Source organism: Crinia signifera, chromosome 8 (genome assembly GCF_055691185.1).
Source record: "Crinia signifera chromosome 8, ASM5569118v1, whole genome shotgun sequence".
NCBI lineage: Eukaryota > Metazoa > Chordata > Amphibia > Anura > Myobatrachidae > Crinia > Crinia signifera.
In genome coordinates, this window is record NC_139224.1 from 101,926,326 (window position 1) to 101,937,790 (window position 11,465).

Genomic DNA, 11,465 nt, shown 5'->3' on the forward strand with positions numbered 1-11,465 from the left:
GCTTGTATCAGATAAGAAGAAATTCAGAGCCCTTCTAGTGGCGCCTAGGTGAGAACGTTTACTCAGGGTTGCCTCCCGGAAAGGTGGGCGACCCTCCCTGTTTCTGGTTTCCCGCCCCCCCCCCCTGTTCCCGGCTATCTCACCCCTGACCGCGCCGTTTAAATAACCAGATTGGCCGATCTCCGATGAGGGCGGCGATCAGCAAATCGGGTCATTGGCCATCATGGGGGCGTGGCATTAAGCCACGCTCAAGCTTCCCCCCTTCCCCGAACACCTGCTAAAAGAAAGAGATTTTAAAAGACGGCAACCCTGCGTTTACTACTGGATATGTCATGCCTGTATCGCTATGTTATGTTACAGTGGAAAACACTAGGAAGCAGGTGGAATGCAGAAGATGTGGTGTGTGGCAAGTATGGGTATCTGTTTATGGGGGTATGGATCATTGGATAGACAGCAACTAGGCCGACATGCAGGAAGGTCGACACAAGCATTAGGTCGACATGGGGAAGGTCGCCATGGGGTTTTCACTTTTTAGGTCCCGAATTTCGACACAGTCGACATGGACACTGAAACGTAGCACCGCGTTCTCTTGCTACGCTTGGCATGCTATTTTATTCTCCCACGCCCTAGTGGATGGTAGGGCATGAAATACCGCCTGTTGGCACATGTTGGCTCCAGAAAAAAAGTGAAAAACCGCATGTCGACCTTTTGCCTGTCAACCTTCCCCATGTCGACCGAATTACCTGTCGACCTAACCCATGTCATCCTTCATCAATGTCAACCTTCCTACATGTCGACCTAGTGGTGTCGACCTAATGCTTGTTGACCTATGACCTTATCCCTACAAGGGGGTTTAGGGTTAGGCACTAGGGTTAGGGTTAAACTGCAGAGGTGATGGAGGTCAGGGCAAGGCTGTGAAAGGAAGGGGGGGCATTTAGGGATAGGCCATTATAGAGGGAGGTTAGGATTAGCAAAAGGGTGAAAAGACTTTCCATGACCTGTCAGAATTCTGCCATCATTGTCCCTGCTGCCGGGATTTTGTACCCAACCTGTGTAGATGTTAAGGCAAGGACAGCTACTACCCCTGATCAAGGAAGGAAAATGACATCTAATTTACTGTAAGTCGTATTATTTTACAATGCCAAGTTTATTGGTTTGGTGTGAACAATATTCACTTATTTCATGGCTGTAGTGAATACACTTTTACACTTTATCTCTATGCCCTTAGAACAGTGATTTTCAACCTCTCGGCACACCGGACCAGACTTTAACATTTCCAAGGCGCACCAACAGTTTTTAATCAAATATAAGACAAATATTGACATGTATTTAATATATGTTGAGATCTGTTATAATTTCCTTAGTTATTCCACACACCTGCCTCACCTTAGTTATTCCACACACCTGCCCCCCCTTAGTTATTCCACAAACCTGCCCCCCCCCCTTACTTATTCCACACACCTGCCCCCCCCCCCCTTTACTTATTCCACATACCTGCCCCTCCTTTATTATTCCACGCACCAGCTCTTCTTAAAAATGCCACATACCTGCCCCTCCTTTACCTCCAGGACAGGTAATCAAAACATCCAGTGCGCACAAATGGCTCCGACAGTCTTGTGACTCCCTTCTGTGGCGGCCTTTTGCGCATTCGCAGGGACGCGCCTGGTGCCTGCAACGCATCAGATGACCTAATGCGCACAGGCATGTCAGCTCCATAGGTCATCACTGCGCGCGCACACAGTGCTGAGGAGGACGATTCGCCTGCCTCCCCCTTGTCCTGTCCTGTTGAGTCGCCATGAGACGCTGTCCCGCGGCACACTGGTTGAAAATCAGTGCCTTAGAATAATACAATTTGTGTTTATTCCAATTTTAAACATTATTTTAGATAATTCCAAACAGAAAAACACTGTATTATTGTTACCTTATAAAGAATGAAAAAGGTGCTAAAATTCTGTAACCTAATTCCCTTGAGCCAAACAGCACAATTTAATTAGCAAACTTCTAGTTCACTTTAGAAATGCCCCTTGGACAGCAAGATTAATTATACAGCCATACATTCCACAACAGTTTATGGTCTTCAGTCTGTCCAAAAAACAAAATGAGATACTGGTCAGACTGAAATAAAAACTGCTGGAAATGTTTTAATACAGTAGATGGCACATTTTTACATTCATATCCATGTGTATCTTTGGGGGTTATTCTGGTTCACTCCTTCTGGCAAATTCCTTCTCAAATGGACAAAATCATGTGCACTGCAGGTGGGGTAGATGTCACTTAGATTTGGGTGGGGTTTACTTCAAAGTGAGATCTATATTGTAGTGTAAAAATAAAGCAGTCAGTATTTTCCCTGCACAGAAACAAAATAACTCACCCAAATCTAATTCTCTCTGCAAATTTTAGCACATCAGCAGTGCACATGGTTTTGTCCATTTAAGAAGGAATGTGCCAGAAGGAGTGAACCAGAATATATATTTGATAAAACTCATTGCATCCACAATAAAAAAAAAATCTGTTTCACAATTTGGGGTTTATTTAGTTAGCAGTCAGTGGGGCAAGTTGTCATAAAGTGGAAATACAGGGAACAGGTCCTGAGAGGGATGGGGGAGGTCTTAGCTCACAGATTTCTGCAGCTCTATGGGTATTTGCAAAAATCAACTTCAATGTGCTCCAATGAAAGAACTTTTTGGGGAAACACAGACATTGGTTTGTTTAAACGGCACCATTTCCCATTTGAAAATTCCTGGTCCGGCGCACATCACTCCCAATGGAATAACTGAGGGTAACACATAAATGTCTGGGGTTCTTCTCTGAAGGTGACATTTTGATGTCCCCATTAATCTCTGTATCTTGTTCAACTTGCACTTCTTTATCCAGGTAAAGGACAGTTTGCTTCCAGTGTGTCTCCTCGCCGTAAGGAGATGTACATAGACTGACACCATTTTCTCCTGGGAATGTGACAGAAAACCAGATGGCAAATCCATGTACCAATGAGGAGCCATAGCAGAAGAACTGGAAAGAACCAGTGATGTTACCAATGTCCTCCTGCGTGGCACTGGTGAGATTTAGAGAGGCAAATTTGACAGGATGAGAAAGTACGTTCTCAGGGTACACGGAGCACACCGCCATATCCTGGCTCATGATGCATTTCCGTGCAAAAGATCGCACACATGTCATATCAACTCCATACATGTCTTTCACATCACTCCAAAAATCCAAGCGGCTCTCCACCACTGTATCATTAACAGGGACTATGAAGATATCAGCGCATGACGGAAATATAAGGCCTCCAGGTTTCAGCCATCTATCCCGGGCGTATAGAACAGAGCTCAGCATTGATTCGTACATAAGGCCATATCCCATCCATTCGCTAACAATAGCGTCCACCTTACCAGGTATCTCAATGCTCTCCACCGCACTATTGATTACTTCAATCTTGCCCTCCATCCCATTCTCTTTCACCACATCACAAGCCAGCTGGGACACCGCACTGGCTTCCACCGCATACACCTTGCTAGCCCCCGCCTGTGCACAGAACACACTGAGGATGCCAGTGCCAGCACCCACATCCAGCACAGTTTTATCAAGAAGGGCGCTTTTGTTGCGGAAAATGGCCGCTTTGTAGGCATATGTGCGTACAGTGTCTGAGAGCATTTCTTCATGCACTGTGATATCTGAGTAACACTGGAAGTACTCACTGTCCTGCTCACTCCTGTCATGTCTCCTCTTTTTGGGGAACGCCATGCTTTTATACTTCTGCCTGCTAGTGTGTGAGCTCAGAGTCACTGTGTGTGTGTTGTGCAGGCAGAGGTAAAACCAGTGTGCATTGGTTACAGCTCAGGCTTCTTGTGATTGGCTGCTGATCTCTTCCTGTTAGCTGCTGCTGCATGTGCAGTGTGCACCCTCCCAGCCCAGTCCCCCTCTCCCCTCCCCTCCCCTCCCCTCCCCTCCCCTCCAAGTCTTTTACTTTCACTTTGTGTTGTGGACATGTGGGAAACTCGCACTCAGGTTCTTTCTATGCCATCTCTCTCTCTCTCGAATAATAATTGTTATATTTCATTGAGGTATCTTGCATTTATGTTGTTTAAGCACATCAACCACATAAAATACACCCAAATATATTTTATTTGTGCATGAAACAAGGCTTCAAAACATGAAACAAAGTTTGTTTCCTGTCTCAGGCACGGAATTTGAATGCCAAGCAATCATTTTCTTGCACATATTTAGTGCAAGAGATATTTGGATAAGGGATACTCAACCTGTACATAGCTTTGTGTCAGCACAATTGTATTGTAAACAATCACACAGATGAACAAAACTGATCTGATTATGCAACAGTCACAAGTTCAAACACATGCATTGCAATGAGTCTTACATTTCTGAAATTGTTCCATTACAGGAGCATAAACCTGAACTAATTCCAGTCAGGTGCCTGTATTTCACCTTATTCAACAGTTTTTTTTAATGTGATTCCCATATACTGTGCAGCTGCTTATCTATCTATCTATCTATCTATCTATCTATCTATCATCTCCTCCCAGATCGGCTGGGAGGCTCACAATAATTGGGTTGACCCTTCCAATTCCCCCTTCCCCCAAGAAAGGTGTTCTAGTACCCCGCATCTGCGTCGAGCCCCTGAACCTCCCTCCGCAGCTGAGTCAAAAAACAGCAAACGTCGAGCTTTGAGGAGGGTGTGTGGCTAAAATGATGCAAATTGCATCATTTTAGCCCTCTCTTCGCAGACCTGTCAATTGCATCACATCGCTTATCCCAGGGAGGAGAAAGAAAATAAAGGTATAATCTATCTGTCTCAAACACATTGTTTTTTTACTAGGGTTACCACCTAGTCCCTTTAATTCCGGACACATGTTAATTATACAGGTTCTGTGGCAGTTTAAAATCAGGTGAAGTGGAGTCTTGAAGTCAGCCAGCCACAGAACCTGTGTAATTAATATGTGTCCGGAATTAAAGGAGCTAGGTGGTAACCCTATTTTTTACACATATACTGTACTACAAAAACGCTACAAAGTTTGCCTTGACCCCTTCCACCAGGTACAAATACTCATGGACTTCCCACATAATGTATGTCTGAATTCACCTGTGTTGAAACCCCCTTCTCATCAATTCATCTATTTTGCACAGGTGACTGCAATCATATATTACATTGGCAGTCCAGGAGCAGAGCATTTTGTACATGGTGGAAGGGGAGATATACAGTTATTAGGGCTACAATATCTAGGTTGACACAAATATGCCATCATTGATAAAATGTCGACACAATCAAAATGTCTGTAGAAAAGGTTGACACAAGTAAATGTTGACATGAGTTTTAAACTCCTTTTTTCCCTTATTTTTCTGGACTTTTTCATACGTTAACATCCATGAGGACTCTGATTGGGTAGGGCAAAGCGCTAACGCAAGGCCTGAAGTGAGTATTCGCACTACACTAAATAACGGACCATGTTGAGAGGTGTGGACATTGACACAAAAACTTTAAAAACTCATGTCCAACGTTTCATATGTCAACAATTTCCATTCACACCCATAAGTAATCAAGTTGGAGATTCTATAACATGGATTTCCTCCTCACTTTGTAGGCACCTGCTGACAGTTGTGAGTCTTTAAATGGAAGGAGCTAATAAAGTTATTGCATTTCTTGCCAAATGAGGGCTAGGCTCATGAATTAGCCTAGTTCAGTGGTTCCCAAACTGTGTGCCTAGGCACCCTGGGGTGCCTCAGGACACTTACAGGGGTGCCTTGGTTTGGTGGACCAGGATCAATTCATATTAGTTATGTGCAATGTAACAGGCAAAAGGCTGCCAAACATAATATATGTGGACAAACAAGAGCAAATCCTGCCCCTCACCAGATAACTGTGACATATAAACACAGTGTACTTACTTATTTTTTTTTTCCCTCAATTTCTCAATAAGAAACATTTGGCCTAGGGGTACCTTGAAAAAAATTTGATGCTCTAGGGCGCTGTGATTCCAAAAAGTTTGGGAACCCCTGGCCTAGTTATTCCTCAATATATAAAACTGAAATGTATTCAGCAATGGCTTCAGTGGTGACTACATAGTGCGGTGGTGGTGGTGGTGGGGGGTTAGTGTACTGGGCCCCAAGATTTCTCTTGCCGGCCCTGCCCCCAGCACAATGAATGATATCCAGATTTAAATACTACATGATTAAATATATAATTCAGAGATCTTGGTCACATATATTTCTGCAAATATATTAATAAGCCACCAAAACCATCTTCAAGGCTTCTCTGTGTATTGGGGGACCCTATTGCTTTATCTAGGGGCAGAGTGCGGCACCCCATAAAATCAGCATAAGCCAGAAACCCCTGAGCAGCACACCAGTGGGAAAACTAGTGTTAATAAATGTTACTGTTATGAAGCCATAGCTACTGTATATATAAAAAGTGATGAGTTTGGGCTATGATTACGATGTTAAAGAAATATTGTTAATTAGATTGTTAGTAAAAGAGGAGTGTTAAATAGAATGTAATTGTGTGCCACCTCAGAGCCACCCAGCTATACCAGGGTCACCGCACCCCAAACCTACGTTACTCCAATGTGGGTCTATAATTACATAGCAAAGAGCCACATGATAATGGCTTTTTACATATATATATGGTTTGTCTTGATAACGGAGTAAAATCCGAAACGTAGACCTAGCTCAGAGTCCTGAGTCTTCATTTCTGAAATCCGAGTGAGTGCTGCTTCTTTACCCCCTTCGGCATCTGCCCCTGTGCAGCACCCCGGTTCCATACTTCTACAAAAACGCTGGAGTGCCGGTTTTCCTCACCAGATATATATATATATATATATATATATATATATATATATATATATATATATATATATATATATATATATATATATATATATATATATATATATATATATATATATATATATATAAAGAGTTTCCTACCGTTGAACAACCCCTTAATGATTGCTCCATGTGGCATATCAGGACAAACACCTCCTCATAATCCAAGCTCCCTTCTGCCTCCCCCAAAAGATTATATATATATATATATATATATATATATATATATATATATATATATAAAATATATAAAAAATTTTCTCAAAATGGGCAAAACCATGCTGCACTGCAGGTGGAGCAGATGTAACATGTGCAGAGAGAGTTAGATTTGGGTGGGATATGTTGAAACTGAAATCTAAATTGCTGTGTAAAAATAATGCAGCCAGTACTTACCCTGCACAGAAACAAAATAACTAGCTCAAATCTAACTCTCTCTATACATGTTACATCTGCCCCACCTGCAGTGCACATGGTTTTGCCCATTTTGAGAACAAATTTGTACTGCGATCAGATCTGAATAAGGGCCAATGTAAAAGCTGCTTACCTTATATCCCAAAACATCTGAGACAGAGAAACCCCCACCTCCAATCAGGTAAAGTGACTGGTAGCCGTCATTGCCACTTCCGGCTCCATCTCCTTGGTGAGGTGTGCGCCTGGTTCCTGCTGGCATCGTTGCATCTCCATGGCAAACCAGTACCCCGGCTTTCATCACCTTGTAGATTTCACTACTGTGTCACTGCTGCGGTAGCTCGCTTGATCCCCTGTGTGCAAAATAGAAAATGTGCATATTACATGAATAAAACTAAATTTGTCGGACACCATGTGAATGCCTGCTTAAGAAAGGTCATAAAGGATAATTAGACACATAACTTAGTGATACATACTGTATGATCAAATGCGCAACTACATATTCGGGGTCAGAGCTCAGGCTGATTATAAAAATGCACAAAGTTGTTATTTCAGATTAAGGTTGACACAATGCTGTCCCTAAGTACTGTGTTCTGGGTTACCAATGACAAATATATGTCATTATAAATATACGGTGCTGACATTATTATGGGCGTACCAATTTATAGTATTGACTATGGTGCAGAATAAGACACTCCAGGGAGTGATGTAAATGGCGCCCTCTGATACAGAGGATATGCCGTGCTAAGTGAAAAATATCTAAAATATATATAAAAATAATATGTGGAATGATAAAAAAACTGTAAATAACCCTAAATGAAATAGCTTTAAATGGTCCCTCTTAAATTTAAAAAATACTCCATGGGAGTTTTTCGTCAATTATTTGATGCCTCAAATCATTAATGGTGTGTCCTGTTTCGGCAAAATGCCTGGCCACGGGTTGCTCCGATGTTTTTCCTTTCTTTAAGTCACGGATGGTGCAATGATTGCTGAACAGTGCAACACCATCCTTTCACAAAATGTTCTCACCGTCTTCCCTATATATTGTAGCTGACAAGGGCATGTAATCATGTAGATAACGTGCGTGGTGGTACACATCACCACATGTTTAATCCGAAAAGTCTTTTGTTGCTAAACGTGGTACCTGTTGTAATATTGGAACAGTTGGTACATCCCCTAGACACTTATAGCAACCTGGACTCTTCTTTAAAAAGGTGTTTCCTGGTATGTTTGTAGAATGATCTTCGAAGTTAGTGATGTCCGTGTGGACCACTATGTCCTTGATGTTACTACTTCTCCTATGGCAAATCATAGGCCATGTATTTTTAAACGATGTTAATGCCGGATCACTTGACACTAAAGGCCATAAGGCCCATGATGCCCTTGGTAATACAGGGCTGGCTCAGGTGTACTTGCATGTCCACGTTATGGCCTCTCCTTTTCTCTTCTCCTTAGGTGTCAGTATGGTTTCTCTAGGAATGTTCATCACCTAAGTCTTCATATCCCCTCTCGCTAAATTTCTTTTGGAACATGTTAAGTTCGGTCTCCAGGGTTGTCCTGTCACTGGTGATTCTGGCAACTCTCATATACTGTGAATTAGGTAAACCCTCCTTAAGTGCTCTAGCGTGGTGACTTAGAGTATGCTGAGGTCTGTAGACATTCCCCCACTTTGGAGATCAGTACGTCTAGGTAGTGTAATGCAAAAAAAATGGAAAATGCAGTGCTCAGTTAATGATTTAAGCACAAAATGATGATATAAAATATTTACTTCAGACACAATTCATAAGACATATATGCATATAATATAAAAACAATAATAAAACACTGGGACCTGGATTAGAAAAGGGGGGTGAAATAGAACCTGCTCTGGACTGTCCGATTCCCAAGTTGGAGTCCAATTGTAATCCAAATGTGGGCCACTGGGGGCCGATTGCAAGCTCAGAGGCCACTGGAGGTGTCCCTTTGGGTGGATGGATGATGTAATACCAGGGAGATCCTCTCTAGAATGCGATGTACCTGGATGAATGCCAAGAAGACCGCTGGAGGTGTCCTGATCCAAAGTGGACTGGTTGTGCCAGAAAGGGTCCTCTGTAAAGTGCGCTTGTGCTTGGAGAGGATAAAAGCTCCAGGAAGGGGGAACGGATAGATGTAACATCCAGAAGATTAAGCAGGTGAAAGGGCAAATGTCCTAACAGGTCCCAGCAGTCACACCAATGCTTTTCGCTGTCTCTTAAAGGGCAGCTTTATCAAGGTGACTGTTAGAGGCCCAGGACTGGGTTTCAATACCCTCACTGATTGATAATGGATGACCTCATAGAGACTTAAGACATACAAATATATATAAAAAAACTATATAAAAACTCGGAGACAGACCAAGAATAATAGAGTATATGATACAAATGTAATACATCAAGAATTTATACACATAAAGATAAAATAAATACATAAAAAAAGTCAATTCAACCTGTGAACACATATATGTAAACAGGAAGTTGTCATATATAGGCCCCAACAGCTAGCCATACTAAATACATAAAATGTAACCGGATCACATATCTCCAACCGGATCACATCTCCACCCGAATCCGGATAAGAATCCCCGGAGATGGAGTTTATTAGCGCAGTAGAAATAGTGAGTGAATATCTGATATGAGTGTATGCTGGTCTCACTGATAGTGTACAGTATGTAATTTTTATGGTAGAGTCCCTTTTACAGTATTCACGTTTTGTAGATGTTCAATTAAATCTGTGGAGTTGCCGGTCCAGATGATACAGATATCATCAATAAAACGCGTATATAGGCATATCTGATCCGCTGTCTTTTTGTCTTGGAAAAAAAAAAAAAAAGGTTGTTCCTCCACCAACATAAAAATGTTGGCAAAGGACATTTGTTATCACACCTTGAAAAAGGGTTATGTTCACCCAGAAACGTCAGACCAGTTTTTGAAAATATATTTACATATATACATTCTTACATAGATACATACTGTACACACACACACATGCACACACTCAGGTGCGTGAAAGGGAGGGGTAATACTAAGTAAGAGGAAGATACAGTTCCCCAGCACAATAAATGATATTAGTAACCAGATATAAATGGAGGAGGTGGGGGGGGGGGGGGGTGTAGGGATAGGCTGCGGGGAGGGAAGGTTAGTCTCAGGGTTAAGGGGCATACACACGGTGCGATAGGGGCGATTTGCCATTTAAGTACATGGAGCTGATTTTGACTACTGTACATGCACTTGCAATTTAGACTATATTCATGTGCGCCCCATTCTGACGGAGATCCCCACCGCCGCCCTGAACCTCTCCTAACCCTTCCCAACTCCATGAAGCGGAGACGAGCATGGTCACGCCGCCCAGCCACAGAGTGACTGGGACACGAATACTTGTGAGGCACAGGCGCATCAAAGTCTGATGGAGTCCCTCTTAGCTAGCGGGGAGGTTCTAGTCTATATTTAGGTAACTCATATCATCTGCTATGATATGATGATGAATACACCAGTATTGAAGTAGCTGTTTTGTATACTGCAATATTCTATATTTAGGTAATTGTGCAAATATTTTTCTAAGATTTGATAGTGAGTTAGATTTCCTAGTGTCTGGGATGGTATGTAACCTCTTATCATTTGTTTATCTTAGTTTTATTGCTAGTGGGAGAGGGGCACTGGCTGGGTTAAGGTCTCACTCAATGAACTTACAAGCAACTTTAGTACTTATTGAGGATAGCAGGCTGACTACAGTCATGGCTGACTATTGAATGCTGGCTATTGATATTTTGTCAGATTTTAAAATAGGAAGATTTTTAGAAGTAGGGAGAAAACAGTTACATAACTTCAGCCTGGACTTCGACCTAGCCTTGAACTGGAGAGAAACTGAAAACCAACTTGGTATCTTGGTATCAAAGTGAAACAGTGAGGACAGAAAAACAACAGCAACTCAGAAAACCAAAGGACTGCTTTCAGTGAGCTCACTTCATACTCACAACATACTATTCCTGGCTGCTTTATCTGGTTATTAACCCCTTCCCGACAATTGACGTACATTTACGTCATGGTCGGGAAGTACTTCCCGACACATGGCGTAAATGTACGTCATGGCATTTAACTGTCACCGCGTCTATAGACGCGGTGACAGTTTCAACATGTCTGCTGTCCCTGACAGCAGACATGTCCGTGCATGCCCAGGGGGGGCTGCGATGCCGCCCCCCCGTCGGCGAT

General features: G+C 42.5%; 1 protein-coding gene across 1 annotated transcript; it reads right to left on the bottom strand.

Annotated features, from left to right (window-relative positions):
• Nucleotides 1-1,486: 1,486 nt before the first annotated feature.
• PRMT6 (protein arginine methyltransferase 6) lies at nt 1,487-3,860 on the bottom strand. The gene has a single exon (XM_083156912.1). It carries the CDS (start codon nt 3,739-3,741, stop codon nt 2,710-2,712), a length of 1,032 nt encoding a protein of 343 aa, XP_083013038.1. The 5' UTR covers nt 3,742-3,860; the 3' UTR covers nt 1,487-2,709.
• Nucleotides 3,861-11,465: the final 7,605 nt, after the last annotated feature.